Source organism: Mesoplodon bidens (genome assembly GCF_964165515.1).
Source record: "Mesoplodon bidens genome assembly, chromosome: 2".
Classification (NCBI taxonomy): domain Eukaryota; kingdom Metazoa; phylum Chordata; class Mammalia; order Artiodactyla; family Ziphiidae; genus Mesoplodon; species Mesoplodon bidens.
The window spans coordinates 37,604,657-37,628,826 of NC_138177.1; the positions used below are offsets into that span (position 1 = coordinate 37,604,657).

Here is a 24,170-nt window from a genome sequence, read left to right on the forward strand (position 1 = left end):
TGACAGTAAAAGCTCTCCAGACATTTCCAAATGCTCACCGGTGGACAGTGGAGAGGGGCTGATACCAACTTTGTTAAAAAAATCACTGGATTGAGGAAATGGCCCTACTGCAGTTGTCCTCCTTTCCTTGAAATCTGAAAAACCGCTGGCGTTATCTACCATTTTAAGGATACATTATATCTCTGGGTTTCCAAATACGGACAGGGCATTGTATGACTTTATATACAGCCTTACCACCTTTAGAGAACCTATATTATTTAGCACTATTCCAGAAGAAATGAAAACATATAAATTTATAGATAATATCGTATGGAATAATTGAAAGAAACAGTCCTGTTAAGAAGGAGACGTTTTGGAGGGCAACATTTTTATGAAGCTGCTCCTTCAAAGTCAAAATAAAGGAATCATAAAATTGTGAGGTGTGAAGCATTATCTTTATTCTTATATTTAGGATGTTTTAATCTCCTCCAAAGAGTTAGGTACCATAGCTTTTCTTTTAAACTAGCTTTTTGATATGAGTTCTTAGTCCTGCCTGTCTTGGAAATTTTTTATATTACTATATTATTTGATACACAGTAGGTGGTCACTAAATATTTAGATAAATGATAAATGGTTGATGTCTACGCTATTTCCTGTCTTTCCTTTAGGCTCTGATTAGTTGCTTCAAAAGATCTGTGTTAGGAAAACAGCGTTCTATTTAATTTAGTTTCTGCTTTGAAATAGTTTAGTATCTTAGAATTAATAGTTGATCATTTCTTTATTTTGAAGGCACAGCAGCAACGCCATGAAAGAGACTTGGCCCTTTTGAAATTGAAGGCTGAACAAGAGGCTCTGGAGTGTCAGAGACAATTAGAAGAAACCCGAAGCAAAGCAGCTCAGGTAGCTTCTTTTGCAAATCTCTATCCTTGAAATCACTTTCGTATTCTTTTAGTTATATAGGAGTAAAAAGGAAAGATGTAAATAATAATGTTTTAGTACATTATACCATATGAGTTCATTTCATGTCATTTGATTCTTGTAGCAACCCTGTGAAATTAAGTAGTCAAGGCCTATCCCCAGTTTAGAGAAATGGAAACTGAGGTACACAGTAGTTACTTGTCTACAGACACATCAACTTGTGAACAGTGGAGTTAAGACTTAAACTTCAGCAGTGATTTTAAGGTTCCAGATTTTAAACTCTAAATTTTAAGACATGAAATCAAGATAGTAGTCAAAGATTTTGGTTTTTTTTTTTTTCCTCAAGGCATTTGATCCATGAAACAAATTTACAAGTTAAAACTAATGTGGGTGGGGTGAGACTGAGACATAAAGTAAGTTCTCTTTTCACCCTCTTTTATTAACAGGTCCATGCGGAATCATTGCAGCAGGTGGCTAAATCACAACGGGATGTAACTGAAGTCCTGCAGGAAGCAACTTGTAAAATAGCTGCTCAGCAAACAGAGACTGCTCGCCTGACCACAGATGCAGCACGCCAAATCTGTGAGGTGAGAGCCACCGAGAACCCTTTTCCTTTTAGTTCTTTTTAGTCAGTCTGATTACCTTTGGTCTTAGCAGTCATGGGTTTCTAACATCTAGCGAACGCATACTTTTGATAAGTGACTTTCAATGAGGGCCATACCCTATTGAAATGAGGCATCATTTATTGTAGTGTGTTGTCCATGTGAACGATATAGGGGACAGAAAAAGATGCAGAAGAACTCTATATTTTGGCCCCTGAGTAAGCTTTTTAAAAAAATATCAATTTTATTGATGTGTAATTTACAAACAATAAAATATGTCCATTTTAAGTGCACAGTTTTATGAGTTTTGACAGATAGATATAGGTATCTATATATATTTCTTTATCGTATCTATCTATTCCTCTGAACACCACCATAATCAAGAAATAAAACTTTTAAGAGTATTGGAAATATTCTTTCATGCCCTTTGCAGTCAGTCACCAATCTTAGTCCCACGGAGCCATGGATCTGTTTTGTATGAAGATGTTTCATTGTTACCCAGAGTGATATTAGTGTCCTTTTTTTAAAATTATACCAAAGATAAAGCCAGAAATAGTTTCACTGCTGTCTCTATATAGGATATCATAATCTATAAAGTTACAGTTTATTTTAGCAGTTACTATTTAGGACTGTTTGTGAAATGATTCTGTTATTAAAAAGCCATGAACCTACTATATGATGGGTACCATGGGGTTGTGCAAATAAGTATAGAGTCTCTTTTCTCAAGAAAATTTTAGATTACAATTAACAAAGATTTCAAAAACACTTCAATTCGTCAAAGCAGCGATTAGATAAATACCAAATGAATAATACATGGCAATAATGGCTAAGCGTAGGGAAGATGTACTTCACATTGTTGGTCAGAAAAGACTTAGATAGGAAGTTCTAATTGAATTGATTCTTTTTTTTTTTTTTTTTTTTTGCGGTATGCGGGCCTCTCACTGCCGTGGCCCCTCCCGTCGCGGAGCACAGGCTCCGGACGCGCAGGCCCAGCGGCCACGGCCCACGGGCCCAGCCACTCCGCGGCATATGGGATCCTCCCGGACTGGGGCACGAACCCGTATCCCCTGCATCGGTAGGCGGACTCTCAACCACTGCGCCACCAGGGAGGCCCTGAATTGATTCTTGAAGGAAGATTTAATTTTTGGTTTACTGTGGCTTATTTTGGACTTGAAGGTTTTCTGTCTAATAATTCATAGATTGTTATAGCTGGGTGAAACCTTAGAAATCATGTGGTCTAGCTCTATTTTTATAAGGAAGTTGTTGAAATTTAAAGAGTCTAAATGACATGCCCAAAATATTTTACCTAATATGGCAGAATTTGCTTGCTCTCAGTCCAGTGATCTTTCTAAGACACTCTGCTCACTCTCAGTCCTTCTGTGATGTTACCTTTTTATATCTACTTTGCCTTGTTGTGTTCATATTTAGATGGCAGAGTTGACTCGAACTCATATCTCAGATGCCATCACTGCTTCAGGAGCTCCCCTAGCAACGCTCTATGACCACCAGCGGCAGTATGCTCCAGACTTCGTGAAACAACTAAGGACAAGAGCTGAAACAGATAGGTTAATATCCAGTCATTCAGCAGATATGTCATGAGTATCTATTATGTCCCAGGCACTGTTGTGGGTACTGGAAATACAGTTATGGGCATACAGTCTGGTGGGGAAGAGAGACGTTAATCAAATATCCTTTAAGTGAATGAACGCTTACAAATTAAGCATTATGAAAGAAAGGAACATGTGACTTTGAGATACACAACAAAGGAGTTTGAATAGCAAGGTGGTCAGAGAAGGTTTTCCTGAGGAAGTAAAGCTTATGGTGAGATCTAGTGGATGAAAGGGAGTCAGTGATGTAAAGGAGGTAAGGAATAGGCAGGTCAATACATGCAAAGGTGGAGGAGAAGATGAAGGAAGACCAAAGTGACTGGGGGCAAAGGGCAAAGAGGAGAATGGTAGGAGATGATGCAGGGATCAGATTATGGTAGAACTTTGCAGATCTTATAGATTTTGGAGTTTATTCTAGGAGCAATGTAAAGTCATTGGACAGTTTTTTAGGCAGGGCTGGGTGATGTCATCATGTTTATGTGTAATTTTTTAAAATAAATTTATTTATTTATTTTTGTTTGCGTTGGGTCTTTGTTGCTGCAAGCTGGCTTTTTTCTAGTTGCGGCGAGTGGGAGCTACTGTTCGTTGAGGTGCGCGGGCTTCTCATTGCGGTGGCTTCTCTTGTTGCGGAGCACGGGCTCTAGGAGCACGGGCTTCAGTAGCTGTGGCACGTGGGCTCAGTAGTTATGACTCGGGGCTCTAGAGTGCAGGCTCAGTAGTTGTGGTGCACGGGCTTAGCTGCTCCGCAGCATGTGGGATCTTCCCAGATCAGGGCTTGAACCCGTGTCCCCTGCACTGGCAGGCGGATTCCTAACCACTGCACCACCAGGGAAGTCCCGTGTGTGTATTTTTTTACATCACATTTTGACTGTCTCTAATTCATAGATTTTAAGTCTCTATTCACATTCATTGATACTTGGGGTGATTTGTGTTTATTTCTCGTAATAAATAGAAGATATTCTTTAATGTGTTGTATGCTTTTCTGTGAGCAAATGCCTTTCTTTCTCAAATACTTTGCAACAGTTATTTCATAATTTCTATTAATTCAAGATTTTATCTCATGTTAATATTAAGCAGTACTTAAAAATCTTTCTCTTGTTTGAGACTTTAAATGTTTTAATCAGTTTTTATTTTCTTTGTAGGAAAAGTCAATCTGGTCCACTCTCTCAGAGTAAAGAAGGGACCCTTGACTCCAAGCATCAGAAGTTTTCCCCTTCATGTGATAGTTATTCTGAGTCTTCAAGGTACAAGAATCGCGAGAGAAGGTAAAAAGACTTTGATTTAGTAAAGTCTGATAAATGGCTTAGACATTGCTTTTTTTTGATTCCTTAATCTTGTTTCTTTAATTGAAAAAGTGTCTTCCCTTCTGTTCTGGCTTCCCCCATTTAATTAGCTGATTTACAAAATAGTTGTTCCATGTAATAATATAGCTACCATTCCTTGACAGTCTACATTGTACAAGTACTGTATAAGTTGTTCTTCCTGCATTTAATCTTCACAACAATCTTCCAAGACAGATATTATCCTCTTTTTATAGATAAGGGAACTGAGGCTCATGGAGATGTTTAGAAACTCACCCACAGTCACGTAGCTAGTGGCACACCAAGGAATTGAACCATGGTTTGTCTGGCTCCAAAGCACATTGCTTTGCTGACATCCATATTTTTTGACATTTCTGTATGTACTAATTTTTATCATTATGAAAGAAGATTGAATACTTTGTCTTTGTACTTGGCACAAGTATTAACATCTATAATTTTCAATTGTGGTTCTGTCCTTGGATTAAAAGGTTTTAGAGGCCTCTTTCCAGCATTCTTAGAGGTAGGATACCTATATTGTCAAAGTATACTGAAACCTCAATTTAAAAATTAAATCATGAGACTAAAAAACATGAAGATTAATGTGGGGTAAGTACCAACAGTTATTAAGTACTTACTCTGTGTCTGGAACTATATGACTTTCATTTAACCTTCACTGACACTTAATTTAGGCCATCATCTGAGTTACTGCAGTGGACTCCTAATAGGTTTCCCTGTCCTATAACCTTTCCCCACTTCATACATTAACCACATGGCAACCAGAGTGATATTTCTAAAATTTTCAGCCAGTTGGTTATTTACCTGTTTGAAACCTTCAGTGTTTCCTCAGAGCCACTTAGTATAGTGTGAGAGTCCCTTTATTATTGAGTCTTTAGTCCATCTCCAGCCCTGTCACTTGGCATTTCCCCTCTTACCGTATTCTACTGGTTCTAACTACTTGCATTTCTCTAAAGAGCCATGCTCTCTTTGTCTCCTGTGCCATTACATATGATGTACCTTCTTTCTGGACCCTCCCTGCTCCATTTCATTTCGTTTACTTTTACTTGCCCTTTAAGAATCAGTATTACCCCTCATCTGCTTTAGAGATCCCTTCTGTGTTCTTCCACAGCACTCCGTATAACTATTACAGCCTTTACCACCTTCTATATTCTCACTCCTTTACTTACCACTTGTAGACTAGACTTGGAGTTCTTTGAGGGCTTCATTTTCATCATCCCCAAAAGAAGCCCTGTACCCATTAACAGTCACTTCTTATGTCCTTTCCCAGCCTCTGGTGACAGCTAATCTACTCTCTATTTCTATTTTATATGGATTTTTATCTGTTTTGGACATTTCATATAAATAGCATCATACAATGTGTGGTTCTTTGCTACTGGCTTCTTTGACTTACCATAATGTTTTCAGAGTTTGTCTATCATGTATCAGTACCTTATTCCTTTATATAGCCAAATAGTCTACTGCATGGATATCCCACAATTATCCATCAGTTGATGGACATTAGGATTGTTTCCACGTTTTGGCTCTTATGAATGGTGCCACTGTGTACATCCGTGTACAAGTTTTTGTGTGGTCATGTGTTTTCGTTTCTCTTGGGTATATACTTAGGAAAAGGATTGCTGGGTCATAATAGTAACTCTGTTTAACATCTTGAAGATATGCCAAACTGTTTTCCAAAACAGCTGTTCCATTTTACATTTTCACCAGGAATATAAAAATTTTCCACATCTTTACCCACACTTGTTGGTAGACGAATGAAGACTGTGTCATTCTTGTGTCCCCAGAGCTTAACGAAATGCCTAGCACATAGTACGCAATCTACTGCGTGTTTATTGAGTGAATGATTGGTGTGTAACTGCTAAGTGGAAGAATTGAGATTAACCCCATATCCTACTGACTCCAAAGCACTTGCAGGCTCCTGCATTCTGTCTTTTACCTTATAGCTTTATTATAGTTTATCCTTTGGAAAACATTTATTAAGGCAGACAAATAATTGCGTAATATTCTGATAAATACTATCGTAGAAATATGCACAAAAAAATCACTAAACACAGAGACAGACCTTCCTTGGGAGTGAAGGGGTCCACAAACAATTTGCAGAAATGATACTTCAACTGAGTCTTGAATTCATTAGGCAGAGAGGGAAGGAAGGGCATGTCACAAGAGGAAATAGCTTATTCAGAGGATCTCAAAACCTGGCTTATTATTGGCTATATATTTATCTTTTGTGAATGGATAAATTAAGGAAAGCAAAGAGGGAGGAAGGAAAACACTGAACCTGAAAACAAGTTCACTAAGCATTTGGAAACTTGAGGCTTAAAGTCAGGGGAAGGTTGGAGCTAGTGATACAGATTTGAGGCTCATTCCAAATGATAGCAGTTGAAATTATAGAGATGCATAAGATTGTCCAAAGAGAGTATATAGCATAAAGGAGAAAGGAACCAAAACCAAAACCCTAGGAAGTACAGTCATTTTAAGAAAAGATAGAAAAATTAAAAGGAAGCGAAAGAAACACAGGAAAACTTGCTAGGGAGGTAGGAAGAGAAGCAGGTGGGAGTAGAGTCAGGGAATATAAGAACGGAGAACACTTCTATTTATCATTTAATTTTGATATAATTTCAAGCTTACAACAACTTTGCAAGAATAATATAAAGTTCCCAAATGCCTTTCATCCAGGTTACCCTAGTGTTAACACTTTACTACATTTGCTTTAGTGAACTTTTAAAACAGGAGATAAGAGGTTCATACCTCTGATATTGTAGAAAAAGAAATTATCTATTGGATTTGACAGAGTTTAGGTGGAGTTTACAAGAACCGTTCCAGTAGAATAGTTGGGAATTGAAGCAGACTGCGATAAATTATGAGGTTTATAATTTAACAGCAGATAGAAGCCTCTTTTCCCAGTAGATCGATTTTAAAATGAAAGGAAAAAAGGGAGTGATAAGCCTGAGCATAGTGGTTCTCCATTATGACTATTTAAAAGTGCAATCTTCCTTTCTTCTACTCATCTTTCCTGAAAGTTTCTTCTCAGCCTTATGTCTACGTAGCATTTTTATGTTTTATATTATATCTTTCGTCATTTCATATCTTGATCATAAGGCACATTTCCTTGGCCAAATAAGTTTACTTTGAAGTTATGATCCTTATTTTGTTACCTTTATTTTTCTTCTGGTCTGTTTCCATAATATCCTTAAACAGGAGTAGTAGTGGTAGCAGCCGTCAAGAAAGTCCTTCAGTTCCATCTTGTAAGGAAAATGAGAAGAAACTTCATGGTGAAAAGACGGAGAGTTCTATTGATGAACAGGTCCAGACTGCTGTGGATGGTTCTCTGCGAAGTGATAGTGTACCATCTCTTCCCGATGAGAAAGGTAACTTTCTTTGCACATGTGTGTATAGTTATCGTTTGCGGAGGCTTCCAGAACCCTTTGAGATACTTGTGACTGAACTAGTTAATATAATTAGACAAGGTTTTATGTCTGATGTTAAATGTATTCAGGTGAAACTGTTTGAAGGCCATACACCATGCCAGTAGTAACCTTGCTAATATTTTACATGGCTGTGTGTCATGATTCTGAGGGGAGGCAAGACTAAACCTAGGTGACCATGCATGTGAATGGAATATATACTCAGTACTGAAAAAAATTACTTTTATCCTACTGTAGATGTGTAACACGATCATAAAAAGGAGAATACATTATTAGAACTTTAAATGTTAAATAATATACGGTACAATTTATTATAAATGATGATAACATCAGATATATTAAATAGATTAAAATTCATTACTTTTCCTGGATCATAAATTAAAGCTGTACTCCTATCAAATCGTGGGTAGTAAATAATATAGCAAAGAAAACAGAATCTGGCAACAAATGGCACCATTAAGACATTAAGTTGGTAAATTAATGGCCTCCATTCTAGATTTATTTTTTAAATAACTGGTCATTAAGTAGTGCTTTTGATTGATAGTCTAGAACTGTAGTCTTCAAAGTAGGATAGGCAAGACAGTCTTTGGAGTGTAAGAAGAAAATATTTAAATTTAAAATTTCTTCATCCTTTAAAAATTTTTTCTGTAAATTTTATAGTGAATATAATATAGGGATATAGTAGTCTATAGTTATGGCAGCCCTAGCTGATTAATACAGATGTTGGTACCTAGAAGTTGGGGTGATGCTATAACAAATACTAAAAGTGTAGCAGTGGCTTTGGAACTGGATGACGAGTAAAGGATAGAAGAGTTTTGAGGTTCATACAAGAAAAAGCCTATACTGCCTTGCAGAGATTGTTGGTAGGAATATGGTCATTAAAGGTGATTCCGATGAAGTCCAATAAAGGTGGAAATTAGGAACATGTTATTGGAAACTGGAAGATAGGCAGTCCTTGTTATGAAGTGGCAAAGAACTTGACTGAACTTGTTCTAGTGTTTTGTGGAAAGCGGACATTAAAAGTGATGACCTTGGATATTTAGCTGAGGAGATTTCTAAGTAAAATGTTGAAGGTATAGCCTAGTTTCTTCTTACTGCTTATAGTAAAATGTGAGAGAAGAAATAAACTGAAGGAATTACTAAGCAAAAAGAAACCAGAATTTGAAGATTTGGAAAATTCTCAGCCTATCTATATTGTAAAAAATGAGAAAGTGAGTTCTGGAGAGAACACCAAGGGTGTGACTGGATAGTTACTTCCTAAAGACATTACCCATGGATTTAATCAGCCATCTCAGCATGTTCAGCAGAAGCCAGGCACAGAGGTGGGGTTATACTAGCAGAGACATAGCCAGTTTGGACTAAAGGACAAGAGACAGGATGAAATATAGGAAAGCTTTCAGACTTCTGGGATTCTGTGGGATGGGACAATAGAGCTATCCAGCTGTGAACATGCCTATCTTTCAAGAAAGCTAAGGTGGCTATAGAATTCATGGGGCAACCAAAATCCAAAGAAATTAAAACATTGAAAAACTAGTATGAAGAAGAAAACGGGGGGAAATCTAGGTCACTTTGGTTTGGCAATGATTTCTTAGGTACAACACCAAAAGTACAATCCATGAAGGAAAAAATTGATAAGGTACACTTTGTTAAAAATTAAAAACTTCTTCTCTGTAAGAGACATTATTAAGAGAATGAAAAGCCAGAGACTGTTAGAAAATATTTGTAAATCACGTTGGATAAAAGACTTATATCCACAATGTATAAAGGACTCTTGAAACTCATCAGGAAAATCAGCAGCCCAATTAAAAAATACGCAAAAGAGCTGAACAGACACACTTCATTGAAGAAAATATACAAATGGCAGATAGACATGGGAAAGGTCTTCAATATCATATATTTATAGGGAAGTGAAAATTAAAATCTCACTGAGAGGGCTTCCCTGGTGGTGCAGTGGTTGAGAGTCCGCCTGCCGATGCAGGGGACGCCAGTTCGTGTCCCGGTCCAGGAAGATCCCACACGCGACGGAGCGGCTAGGCCCATGAGCCATGGCCGCTGAGCCTGCGTTTCCGGAGCCTGTGCTCCGCAACAGGAGAGACCACAACAGCGAGAGGCCCACGTACCACAAAAAAAAAAAAAAAAAAAAAAAAAAAACAGTGAGATACTATAACTTGCCTATTGGAATAGCTAAAATCCAAAATAACAACAAATTGGTGGCAAGGATGCTGAGCAACACGAACTTGAATTTATCACTGATGAGAATGCAAAATGGCACAGCGCCGCTGGAAGACATTTACACAGCATTTTATAATGACCCAGCAATCACATGCCTAGGTATTTGCCCAAGTGATCTGAAAACTTATGTCCACACAAAAATCTGTATGCTAATATTTGTGGCATTATTATTCATAATTGCTAAAAAATTGGAAGCTATTCAGGGCTACTAATTGACTATCTCCTGAAAACTGTTATAATGATAAAATCTACTTGCTCCATATTCTTTTATTATAGATTCAACTTCTGTTGCAACAGAATATTCCCTGAAATTTGATGAATCCATGACAGAAGATGAAATAGAAGAAAGATCATTTCGATCTTTACTACCTTCTGAGAGTCATCGCAGATTTAACATGGAAAAGAAAAGAGGCCATCATGATGACTCTGATGAAGAAACTTCCCCAGAAAAGACTACACTGTCCTCTGCCAAGGTGTGTTTCAGTTTACCTGTGGAGATACTTCATAAATAGTTGTGGATGTGTTATCTCAAAGGTATGAGGAATTATTTTGTACTTGAACTCAATTGTCAGCTACCAGAATGATTTTCCTGAGATATCAGTTTCATATTTTTGGTATAGAATCTGGCTTTGCTTTCCTTATAAAGTAGCTTACAAACTTATTCCTTGGAATGATATGTAAGGCTTTTGAGGATCTGAGCCAAAGTTATGTCTTGAGCTTTTTCTCTTACTTCGCCCTTACAACACTGTATTCCATTTAAAAATGTTCATTTATATCTTTCTTCTCATTAAATTGTAAGCCTTTTGAATAACAGGGGCAAATTCTTACCCAGCTTTACACCCCTGAGACAGTACCTGGCTTACAGTAGTTGTTTGTTAAAATTTTATTGGGTGAATAAATTAGCAGATGAATGTTACTGGCTTTCACATGCCTTTTTTTTTTTTTTTTTTGGAAGAATGTTCTTTTACGTGGTTGGCAGCCTTTTTATATACATAATTTATTTTTATAAGTGCATACCTCTTTTAATAAAGTTAATTAAGTTCCAAAAGGTTTAGATGGTGATAAACATGACATAAACTCTCTAACTCAGGAGCTGAGCATGCCGTTCTCAGGAGGACAAGACAGCTTTTCTAAATTTACTATGGAGATGGTTAGACAGTATATGAAAGAAGAGGAAATGAGAGCAGCTCACCAGTCTTCACTCCTGCGTCTCCGTGAAAAGGCCTTGAAGGAGAAAACTAAAGCTGAATTAGCCTGGCTAGAGCATCAAAAAAAGTAAGTTCTTTCAGTGAACATAGTTTTGACTGTTCGATTTCTCCTTTCATGAAAAGGAAATGCTTTGTTTTTAAAGATGTTTTTGTTTCCTCATCCAGTTTAATTTGATCAACCCAGTTTCTCAAGCTAGAAATACAGCAGTCATCCTTGAATCATGTTGCTTTCAAGACATCCTAAACATATAACATTTTCTTTGCATTTCTCTTTTATCACTTAACTGACTCTTATATTGTTATTTTATACTTAATGCCTTTACTATGTTATAAATTTCTCAAAGCTATTTTATCTTTAAAGGACATAGTCTAGGGTTTGCATATATCATATATCCAATAAAATATTTGTTGGGTTAGGAGTTGCTGCATGCAGCAACTGTTATCCACATTTGAAAATGTTAAATGGGTTAGAGATTTGTTAGTGGTTGAGAATTCTTGACATTAGAATAGAAATTTAATCTAATCTTTGTCTCAATGGGAATATTTGCAGACATCTACGAGATAAAGGAGAAGATGATAAAATGCCCCCACTCCGAAAGAAACAACGTGGTTTGCTCTTAAGGTTGCAGCAAGAAAAGGTATGTTAGGAAAAACACTCCTTTAAGAGAAAGTAAGGTGACAAGTTAGATTGTGGAATCTATTATTTTGCCTAATCTCTTTTTCTTACTATCACATTAAAGGAGATTTAGTTGATATTTACCACTGTTGATGCCTACTACTATAATTACAGGAGTTGCTTAGTGGCCTATCATATTTCTCCTAAATTAAGGTTGTGTTTCACTGCTAACTGAATACAATATAGAGTAAGACCTTCTGCCTTCATTTACTATGTAAAGTAAAGTTGTGCTTTGATATGCATATTTTAAAAATTAAGATGTTTGTGAGTCTAATTGGATTAATTTTTTAGTTACTGTTTCCCCAAATAGATTTTCAAGACATATGAATTACAAATTCACAAGTATTTTGGCTTAATGGACTCAGAAAGACCTGGCATTTGTATCCTGGAGAGGCAGCATGGTGTAGTGGTTAAGAATTCAGGCTCTCTAGAGATTGCCTAGATTAAAATCCCAAACCTTCCAATTATTAGTTTTATAATCTTGGAAAGTTACTTAACTTCTCTTTCCCTCAGTTTCCTTATTTATAAACCGAGCATAATAATGATAACATACTTTGTAGGGTTGTTAAGAGGAATAAATGAGTTAATACATATAATAACTTAGAACAAACCTTGGCACAAAGGTAAGTGCTCAATAAATGTTAGTTGTTATTTGAATTCCAGCTTCGTCCGTTGCAAATGCGTATTCATGGTCAAGTTTAAGTAACTCTCTGAGACTTAGTTTCCTTATCTGTTGGAGTGAGATTTTATTTCATATGGTGGTTGTGAGGATTAAATGAGGTAACATATGTAAAATCTGTTTCACGTTGCCTGGTAAGTACTTAATAGATTCTAGTTTTCTTTTCCTTTATTGACCTGTTTTCAGGTACTAGCTACTGTGTTGGATGATCTGTGAACTTAATCATTTGAGTTATATATTGGAATATTACTTAATAGTTTTTTTAAAAACTTTGCCCTAAGAGGAACTCCCTGGCAGTCCAGTGGTTAGGCCTCGGTTCTTTCAGTGCCGGGGGCCCAGGTTCAATCCCTGGTTGGGGAACTAAGATCCCACAAGCTGCGTGGCGTGGCCGAAAAATAAAAATAAAAAATAAAAAAACAAAAATTTGTCTTTGATTTTTCAGTAGATATACTATGATTTGCCTAGGTATGGTTTCTTTTGCACTGATACTATTTAGAGTTTGCAGAGCTTCTTGAATCTGTTGTTTGTAGTATTTCATCAGTTTTTGAAAATTATCTCTTCAGGTGTTGCTTTTGTCCTATTCTCTCATTCCTTTCCTTCAGAAGCTCCAAGTAGCAAACATTAGACGTTTGGACAATTTACCACGTCTCTGTTCTGCTCTGTTTTGTTTTAATGTCATTATTTAAAACAGTAAAACAACCACAGCAACATCATCAACTACAAGAAAAAACCACTGTGCTTCTGTTTGGAAAGTTTTTATTGACCTGTCTTTGAATTCGTTAGTTACAGCTTCTGCACCGTGATGTGTACCGTTAAATCTATCCAGTGAGTTCTTAATTTGATTTCTTTTTTAGTTCTATAATATCTGTTTTGTTCTTTTTTATAGATTTTAATTCTTGTTGAAATTCTCTGCCTTTTCATCTGTTTTTTGACCTTTTTTGTTATTTTTTGAACACATTATTCATAGTTAGTTTAACTTCCTTATCTGCTAACTCTATCATTTGGACATCTTTGTGTCCGCTACTGTTGTCTGTTTTTATTTTTTATTATCATATGACCCTTTTTCTTAACATGCCTAGTAATTTTTTTTATTGAATGCTGGACACTGTGTATAAATAACTGCAAAGGCTCCAGATGATGTTATCTTCCCGTAGAGAGGATTTATCCTTTCCTCTTCTATGCAGTTAGAGTGGTCAGCTGTTCACTTTATTCCACTCAGGGGCTGAGCTGGGTTGGCATTGGGTTGCCGACTTGGTAAGCCTCAGTCTACTTCTGCTTTGCATTAACGCTCGGTTGTGACGCCACAGGGATTTCAGTTGAAAACCAGGTTAACCTTTTTTTACCAGCACAAGAGACTGTTGGGGATTTCTGCTCTGCTGTTGAGAGGTTTCTGGCTTAATTCCTTAGCCTTTTTGCCTATGCTGCTTTAGAATTGGTGGATGTTTTGACGTGAAGACTAAGTTTGAAGGCTTAAGTCTTAAGACTTAAGTTTAAGACTTAACTGTCTTAGGTCTTCAGTTTTTGTCACTGAAGTTCTCTGTAGCTGGTGGGAGTGTTAACTGGTGTAACGACTTTCAGAGCAGTTTGACTATAACTAGGTAAATTGAAGACATAATTTATGACTCAGCATTTCTATGTGTTGGTCAATATCCTAGAGAAGCTTTTACAGTATATAGGGAAAAGTGGGAACTATTTCTTCAGTAAGAGAATAGATGAACCAGGTCATATTTCTGCAAGAAAATATAACACTGCAGGAAAAAAGAATGCATTAAATATAAGAACTGTTTAATAATGGTAATGTTCTGTATCTCTGCTATCCAGTACAGTAGCTACTAGCCACATGTAGCTTTTTAAAAATATATATTTATTTATTTTGGCTGCGCTCGGTCTTAGTTGTGGCACGCGGGATCTTTTTAGTTGTGGCATGCGAACTCTTAGCAGCGGCATGCATGCGGGATCTTGTTCCCTGACCAGGGATGGAACTCGGCCCCCTGCATTGGAAGCGCGGAGCCTTACCCACTGGACCACTAGGCAAGTCCCTACATGTAGCTTTTGAGTACTTAAAATGTGGCTAGTGCAACCAAGAAACTGAAATTTTAATTTCACTTAAAATTAATCTCAACTTAAATAGCTACATGTAGCTATTGACTACTGTATTGAACAGGACAGCAGTAGGTCTTATCAAAGATCATAATATTGGGACTATCCTGGCAGTCCAGTGGTTAAGACTCCATGCTTCCGCTGCAGGGGGCACAGGTTAGATCCCTGGTTGGGGAACTAAGAATCCCTCATGCCATGCAGTGAGGCCAAAAGTTTTTTTTTAAATCATAATATTAGTTATTACAGAAAAACAAGATGCAAAATAATATGTACAATATGATACCATTCTTGTAAATTTTTAAAAGTCACCAATTAGTAATATATGTTCCATGGAATCACTTCATGCATCAAAAGTACCCAGCACATGTAGGGATGATATACTTCTGGAGAGGAAAACAGAAAAAGAGATTGGGGTAGAGTTTAGTTTTCTCTCTAATGAATTAATTTTGAAACAGAGATTTGAAACAAATGTGGCAAACTGTTCAATCCCAGTGGTGGGGGTTTGAGTGACTAATTTTTCTGCATACTATGTTTATAGTAGGCCAGAATCCTTTTTAAGTAAATGTGCAAAGAAGTACTCTTTGATCCAACTAGCTGTTACAGACCAGGGTTCTTGGCCTCCTTAATCAATAGAAATTGATCAGAGGCCAGACAAGAAATTCAGGCAAGGCTTTATTGGGGCCCCTGCTGTAGCAGGGGGCAGTGAGAACAAACAATAGGTTCCCTTGCTTGCTTGCTCGCTTTCTGGGGACCAGCGAGCTGGTTCCTTATGTGGGGTGAGGGTAGGGATGTGTCCAGGGGTTGGGCGGGAGGGGTGGCTTAGGTGGTTTGCCCACCCCTTAGGGGGTGCTGTGTGCAGGGGGCATGCGCAGCACCCTGCTTTTGCTCCAGGCTCTTCAAAAGTGGCAGTTGGTTTTTTTGGTCTCTTTGTATCTTTTGGGTCCAGAATTTGCCCTAGCATGCAAGCAGTTATTTTTAGTCCCATATAGTTTCTTTGTATTTATAGCTTAAGGAGAGGTGTCCAGGTGCAAGCTTTGCAGCATTGTAGCAAAGGTTCCCAGGTCCCAGGCCTGTCTCACAGCTATCCCTAGAAAGTTGCCCTGTAGGAGTAAAAGCACCAGAGTGTGAGGATATATGTACTGAAATACTTACTGCAGTTGTATCAGTAGGGACTATTTTGACATGTAGTGAGATGGCTGTGAGGAATTTGGCCACATATCTTTGCACAGCTGTATCCAACAGGAACATATTTTCCTTATTCTTTTTTTTTTTGAGGTGAAATTCACATAACATAAAATAACCATTTTAAAATGAATATACCATTAACCATTTTATTTATTTATTTTTAAAATATATATTTATTTAGGCTGTGCTGGGTCTCGGTTGCAGCATGTGGGCTTCTTAGTTGCGGCATGCAGGTTCTTAGTTGTAGCATGCATGTGGGATCTAGTTCCCTGACCAGGGATTGATTCCGGGCCCCCTGCATTGGGAGCGTGGAGTCATACCCAGTGAACCACCAGAGAAATCCCACCATTAACCATTTTAAAATGAACAGTTTACTTGCACAACCTTATGGCTTATTCTTAAGAGAGATGCAAACACTTTCCCCTTAGAACCCCTTGAAAAAACCTTTTCTTTCTTCTAGGCTTGGATTGGGTGAAATTATACGTTAATTGGTTTAGAAACTCAGGCCTAAGCTAGTAGCAGTTTTCAAAAGGTGTTCTGTAGAGCTCTGGGGATCCCTGAGACCCTTTCATGGGTCAGGGAGATCGAAACTATTTTCATAAGGATAGTGAGATGTGAATTTGCCCTTTTTATGTGTTGACATTTGCACTAAATGGTGCAAAAACAATGGTGGTAAAACTGCTGGTGCCTTAGCACAGATCAGGGCAGGGGCACCAAACTACTAGTAGTCATTATATCTTCCACTGCCACATACTTGCAGCGAAAAAAATCTAGTTCTACTAAAGAATGTCCTGATTAAGTAGTAAAAATTATTAATTTTATTGTGTTGACCTCTGAGTACTTGTTGTTTTCATATTCTCCGTGACAGGAATGGGAAGCCCACAAATTAAGCACTTTTCCTAGATACCAGAGGACGGTGATTAACTCATGGGAAAGCATTTGTGTAGTTTGAATTGGAAGCTGAGCTAGCCAGGTTTTTTTCATGGAATACCATTTTTACTTGAAAGAGTTATTCAGAGACAAACTATGTTTGCTCAGATTAGGGTATTTGACAGTCATTTTCTCAAAAATGAACAAAGTGTGCTTGTCACTTCAAAGAAGGCAGTTGACAGTGTTTGTTGCCAATGATAAGGTTCAAACTTTCAAGCAAATGTCAGAATTTTGAAAAATTTCTGTCTACCACCTAATACTAAAGAATATTTTTCGAGATCACAGTGATATTAATAAATGTGATTTGGGGGATTGTATAATGAAATATGTGAACATTTGGAAGATCTGCATAACTGAGTGAACTAAACATTGTCCAAATGAGCAATGCATGGTGTTTAGAAAAAATCAAGCCACGGAGATGGGGAGGAATAAATGAGTAGTATGGGATTGACAGATACAAACTACTATACATAAAATAGATAAGCAGCAAGGATTTACTGTATAGCATAGGGAACTATATTCAGTATCTTGTAATAACCTGTAATGGAAAATAATCTGAAAAAAAATTAGTGTATAGCTGAATCACTTTGCTCTACACCTGAGACTAACACAGTATTATAAATCAACTATGCTTCAGTTAAAAAAAAACAAACAAGGGCTTCCCTGGTGGCGCAGTGGTTGAGAGTCCACCTGCCGATGCAGGGGACACAGGTTCGTGCCCCGGTCTGGGAAGATCCCACATGCCGCGGAGCGGCTGGGCCCGTGAGCCATGGCTGCTGAGCCTGCACGTCCGGAGCCTGTGCCCCACAGTGGGAGAGGCCACAACAGTGAGAGGCCCGCGTACCGCAAAAAAAAAAAAAAAAACAAACAAACCCAAACCAAAAAAAAAAAAAAACCAAGCCAGACAGTAAAGAGATGTGCAAACATCTACATACTATTTTCACTAATTTTGTTTGTTTCGGAAAATATAGTTATTTTCTTCAAAATGTGAATAAATGCCATTGTACACTCATGAGAGAATGGGAGTGAAAAGGCAAATAATGTCTTAGTATTATGAAGATAGTTTGACCCTGAGAGTCTCCAGAAGGGATCTTAGGAAGCTTCAAGGGTCCTTGGACCATACTTTGAGAACTGGTGCTTGAGAGGAATTCATACACGTGCCCAAGGAGACAAAAAGTATAAAGCTGTTGATTATAGTATTGTTTGTAATAGTAGACAACAACCTTACCTAACCATAGAGGTAATAGATACATGAAATCTGTATACCTCCAGTGTAAATTTATGCAACATTTAGGGGCAAATCAACATGGAGACATATAAAAGCAATGTTTAGTAAATAAAGCAAGATTGAAAATATATATGTACGATATAACTTATAAAATATTTTAAAACATACAAACCAAACTATATATTTTTTTGCAGGTAAGTACAAATATTTGTAGAAGAATTTTAAAAGGATGTATACCATGGAAGGATATATACCATGATAGTGGTTACCTCTAGGGAGTTGGAGCAGGGAATTGTAGACTGGTGTTATCTGTAATCTTTTATTTCTTTATGAAATTAAAGACTAAGAGAAAATATGACAGAGTATTAACAATTGTTAATTTGGGATTTTGGAATTAAATGTTTATTGTGCACTTTTTTGCATTTTCAGATAGTTTTAAAAAATCTCTTTAAAATTTAAATAAATTGTAACAAGTTATTAATATCTTTATTATGCTTACTTTATTAACAAGAAAACAGATTACAACAAATTTATGAAAAAATGGACAGTCTGTTAAATTTTATTATTAACAGTGAAGTGTATTATTTTTTGCCCGCTATTAGCAAAAGAAAACAGTAATATCCTGTGTGGAGAGAGTTTGGTGCAATGTAGTCTTAAATGTTTCTGGTGGCATTTTATGTGGAGAAAATTCTTTTCTGAAAGCAATTTTAGAAACTGTTCTAAGGGCCATAAAATCATTCATTCTCTTTGACTTGTTTGTCCTACTTTTTGGACTCTCTCCTAAAGAACTAATCCATAGTATGAAACAACTTATAGGCATTAAAGCACTATTCGGAATGGAGTTTAGCAATAGAATAATGGTTACATTAATTAGTTTACTTGATATGCAGTTATTAAACAAATAAGTGTAAAGACTAAATGGCACTATGGAAAAATATGAAGGGGTATGTTAAGTTTTAAAAAGGGATATGAAATTATCAGTCTGTTGTAATTATAATTACTTGAATTAAGGAATCATGTTAAATTATTTTAGAGTGATGGAGTTATGTGACTTTTTTTCCTCCTCCACTGCTTAAAAATTTTTCAGTATTATTATTTTTATCTTGAAATGCTGTATGTATTTATTTTTGATATATGTGATGATTGGATTTTCTTTTTAAAATATTATTTTGGACTTGTCTCCTCCAAATTTCAATCCCTCGCCTAACTCTTTAAACTTTAGGCAGAAATTAAACGTCTTCAGGAAGCCAATAAGGCAGCTCGGAAGGAAAGACAACTGATTCTTAAACAGCAGGAGGAGATAGAAAGGATCAGACAGACCACCATAAAACTGCAAGAGAAGTTGAAGTCTGCAGGGGAGAATAAATTGGTAAATTACATGAAATTATTATTAATTTGTTTTCTGCCTCATGTTGCTTGCTAATACCTAACTCTACCTCATCTTCTAATATGGTGGGTGTGTTCTTTCTAGCACTATGATACAGTAATGCACCAGGATAAAGTTCTATGTATGTGCCTTTATGTAAAGTGAGAGTCTTTTTTTTCCTCTCATGGGATATTCAAGTTTTGAAAGGGACATGTAGGTCATATATTAGTTTAAAAATGTTTTCCATTTATAAATTCAGTTGGGACAGAGAGCCTTGTTTTTGCTTATCAATCCAAATATCAATATCGATATATATTGCTCAGAATTAATGGGAATATATTCAATCCAAATATATTCCTCAGAATTAATGGGAGGAATTAATTATTTTTGCTCTTTATATAATACTTTTGTCAGCTGTCTAATGTCTAATATAATGATACAAGGTTCAAAGGAGATATTCAGACAATAAGAAAATTTGGACCTATTCTGAAATACTGTAAAGTGTCAATATAGTGTTGGAAAACTCAACCTATGTAGCAATACAGTTAAATAAATCTCTTAATATTCACTGCTTTGATTTTTAAAATACACTTTAAATTTTGAAACAATCTCAGATTTATAGAAAATTTCAAACACAGTACAAAGAGCTTTGATTTTCTCAGTCGAGAGTTACGTTGCCAACAAATTAATATTGACACATTAGTTTTCATATGTCTTTAATCTCTTTCAGTCTGGAAAAGTTCCTTGACTCTCATGACCTTCACACTTTGGAAGATTACATGCCAGATATTTTGTAGAATGGTCCTCAAGTTGGGTTTGTCTGATCTTTCCTCATAATTAGATTCAGGTTGTGCATCTTTGGCAGGAATATCACGGAAGTGATGCTGTGTTGTTCTCTGCATTCAATCAGGTGGCACCTGATTTTGATTTATCTCATTACTGATGATGTTAACTCGAACACTTGATTAAGGTGGCATCTACCATACTTCACTGTATAGTTACTCTCTTTCTCTTTGTAATTAATAAGTGCATTGCATGAAGGTATTTTGAGGCTACATACATTCCTGTTCTTCATCAGAGTTAAATTTATTCTTTTATTTATATCAGTATGGACTCACAGATTTGTGTTTTACTCAGCATTATAATCTGTTACTATCATTATTTGTTTTTTTTTTTTTTTTGCGTTACACGGGCCTCTCACTGTTGTGGCCTCTCCCGTTGCGGAGCACAGGCTCCAGACGCGCAGGCTCAGCGGCCATGGCTCACGGGCCCAGCCGCTCGGCGGCATGTGGGATCCTCCCAGACCGGGGCACGAACCCGCGTCCCCTGCATCGGCAGGCGAACTCTCAACCACTGCGCCACCAGGGAGGCCCTCATTATTTGTTTTGATGCTCACTTTTTCTCAAATTGGGCCGTTAGGAGCCTCTTCGAGCAGGTTTCTGTGTCCTTTTGACATGTACCCATCAGTCTTTGAGCACTTTCATGTTTTCTGGAACAAGATGTTTCAGGGTCATCTTTTACTTTCCCTGCCTCAGCCTTGGAATCAGCTGTTTCTCCAAGGAGGATAGTTATTTAGAAATCAAGATCTGGTGCTAAGCATGCTCACTGCTATTCAGGTTTTGTTGCTCCTAAGCAACAAATCTAGGGACTATATAAGTACATGTATATACATTTTACTTGTGTGATATAATTTTGTCCTTTAAGTAATACCTTAATTTCAGCTATTTTACAAATACTGTTTTGAAGATAAATTAATTTTGAAATGACAGTGTTTAAATCAGTTTGCGATCTTAAATTCCAGTATAATTATAATACTTTACTACCCCCTATTGTTTGCAGGACTCTCATAGTGATGATGATACAAAGGATAATAAGGCAACCAGTCCTGCTCCAACTGACTTGGAGACCCGCAGTCCTTCCCCCATTTCAATCTCCAGCAGTGAAACTAGCAGCATTATGCAAAAACTGAAGAAAATGAGAAGCCGCATGGATGAAAAGTAACTCATTTTAAAAAATATCTCCTATTTACACTGAAAAGTAGTAGCAACAAATAATATTTTTAATGTATTTCATTAGATTAGATTGATACAACATAATATTTTATGGATTCAGTTGCATTTTAGCCGTTATTAAGTCATCCTAGAAGTCAGTTAACTGTAGACCTTATTTATAAAACAAATTTTCTCCATCTTAGATACAGACAGGTTTCTTATTTTAAAAACCAAAGTAGTATTTGCACATATACCCATGACAACGTTTTCTCCTTTCTTTTATTAAAAGTTATGAGTAAGTGTGAAATTTTTACCTTTTCTGAAATCTGAAGACATGTCCACTGACTTGAGGGAGCAATTTAATGGTATATCTTGAGATCTCATCCTGTGACTCTGACAACTGTCAGGCTTACTCAAGTAGAAGAGTGAAATTTTAACCTTGTGAGTGGGTCTGAATTGCCCAATTAAAACCAGAAAGTCTGAAATTCTCCTGGGATGTTGAACAATTTGGCAGTCTACCATTCTTCTAAAACATTTCTAAGTATTATTTTTTAAAGACTCTTTTAAAGAAAGCTACTCCTACTTAGATATAGCTCAGTTATGTGTCAGCTTTGACTGTACCAAGTGACATTTACATGAGAGATTACTCCTTTGCGTGTACATTTGATTAAATACACTTATAAAGTAGCTGCTTGTGGACTGTTTTCTCCCTTCTTTAAATATAGAAGAGAGGTCCATTAAAATTTTTGTTGACTGCTCTTTTATTTTAAGTTAGCAATTTGAACCACAGATTAAACTTAAGTTGTATCTTGATATCCTTTGGCAGTATACTGCCCATCACCAAATTTAATAATGCTCTATGTTTATATGTGACATCAACCTATGATTTAGTTATTTTCTGAACAGTCAAGCAGTTGTAAGTCAAACCTTACTTACTATAGGTACAGTGTTGTACACTGGCACTTCATTGCTTAATTGAAATTGCACTTCAGTAACTTAAAATTGGCATTTGATAACTTAAAAATACCTAAATTGATTATGAAGATAAGTTTAAATAATAAATAAAAATTTTTAAAATAAAAAATATAAGGGGGTGAAAACTGAATATTTACAAATGTGTAAGTGTACCTTTTGTATGATTTCCATGGGATAGACCAATTAAGACTTATTCAAATAGGAATTCTTTTTTCCTTCCTGATAAAAATTTCCAGTAGCCTGTATGGGACATACTGGATTGCTCCAGGGATCTTTGAATTCAGAATAATCTATCTCATAAATTTTTATAACTGATTTGGCATTTTATATCTGCCCCTAAATGCCTTTGGATCATAAATGTTGGAGGAAGGACAGCTTCAAGGGAAATTTCTTCATTGATTCCTTGCTTGTCTATACCAGTAAAATCTTCATTGCTGGTCTCTATGAATAATATTCTAATAATTTTAATCACATCCATGGAAGGAACTGCTAATCCTATTCTGTTTGTGAGATTAGTCAGTTTATATGGTGTTTATTTGAGATTTGGTTAAAACTTTAAAAACCCTAAATAACAAGTTAAAGGTTGAATTTATTGACTTTGTTCTAAGTTTTGTTAATTATTTTCTCAGAGCCCAAAATACTAAAGGCCTAGAATTTTTTTTATCATTGCTCTACCTTCCTTTGTCAACTACTGCAGTAAACTTTTGAGAAAAGGCCTTGAAGCATTCAGTGACTTGATTTGTTGTTTGAAGCAATGCAGTTGTGTTTGTGGTAGGGCCTGGGGTAAGGACAGTAGTTGCAGAGAAATTAGTTTTAATGTTTGGAAGATGATGCTGAAATTTGAGGAAGAAGTGGAGTATTTTCCAAAATTAGCAGTGCATTGAAGAGGGAGATTACTGTTATGTGATTTTTTTTTTGATCTCCAGAACAAAGCACAGTTGGGCCTTCAGCAGCCTGGGGGTTGTGTTAGCAATGCTGCCCTTCCGCATAGATGAAAATCTGCCTAAAACTTGCGTAGTCGGCCCTCTATAATCGTGGTCCCTCTGTGTATATGGTTCTTCTGTATCTGTAGTTCTGTATCTGCGGATTCGGCCAACCACAAATCATGCAGTACTGCAGTATTTGCTACTGAAAAATATTCACATGTAAGTGGACCTATGCATTTCAAACCCAATCCCTGTTCAGGAATCCTCTGTAATGTGAAAACTAATTTTTGAATACCATTCAGGTTACCAAAGCTTCAGAGTTAGATCTCCTTCAACAATGTTGGAATGTCAGCTCAATAGAGTGAGTTAATTTTGTAGTCATTTGCTACAGTAGATAACTAATAAAATTATTTGAGCCTTTGCTACTAGACACTATTATTTGTTTTGTAGATTAGAAAAGGCCTAAGAGATTACTATTTTACTAATATAAAACACTTGTCAGAAAATAGTCACCCTTCTCAATAAGTTTAGCTAACTTTGGGAGGAACTTTTTCATATATATTACTGCTTATTGTTAACTCTCTGAACTTTGATTCTGTGATAAATATTTTTCTGAAGTGGTCAAACTATTCTTGGCTCCAGTGAAAGATTTTCTTCTTTAATGTTTCACTGAGACAACAATGCCTTTGTTAAAGTTTGTATTTCTAATCTATGGCTTTTCTTTTTTAAAAAATAAAATTATTTATTTATTTATTTTTGGCTGAGTTGGGTCTTTGTCGCTGTGCGCGGGCTTTCTCTAGTTGCGACGAGCGGGGGCTACTCTTTGT

At 36.5% G+C, this 24,170-nt stretch overlaps 1 protein-coding gene across 3 annotated transcripts in view; it reads left to right on the top strand.

The window, feature by feature from the left end:
* Positions 1-24,170, top strand: part of CEP350 (centrosomal protein 350) — a 144,779-nt gene that overhangs the window by 59,246 nt on the left and 61,363 nt on the right. For all 3 annotated transcript variants that reach the window (XM_081225068.1, XM_081225070.1, XM_081225069.1), the window contains exons 18-27: positions 769-879; positions 1,344-1,484; positions 2,928-3,064; positions 4,249-4,371; positions 7,621-7,790; positions 10,356-10,552; positions 11,170-11,354; positions 11,838-11,925; positions 19,308-19,454; positions 21,291-21,448. In XM_081225068.1, coding sequence (XP_081081194.1) covers positions 769-879; positions 1,344-1,484; positions 2,928-3,064; positions 4,249-4,371; positions 7,621-7,790; positions 10,356-10,552; positions 11,170-11,354; positions 11,838-11,925; positions 19,308-19,454; positions 21,291-21,448 — 1,457 coding nt within the window. The remainder of the gene's footprint in view (positions 1-768; positions 880-1,343; positions 1,485-2,927; positions 3,065-4,248; positions 4,372-7,620; positions 7,791-10,355; positions 10,553-11,169; positions 11,355-11,837; positions 11,926-19,307; positions 19,455-21,290; positions 21,449-24,170) is intronic.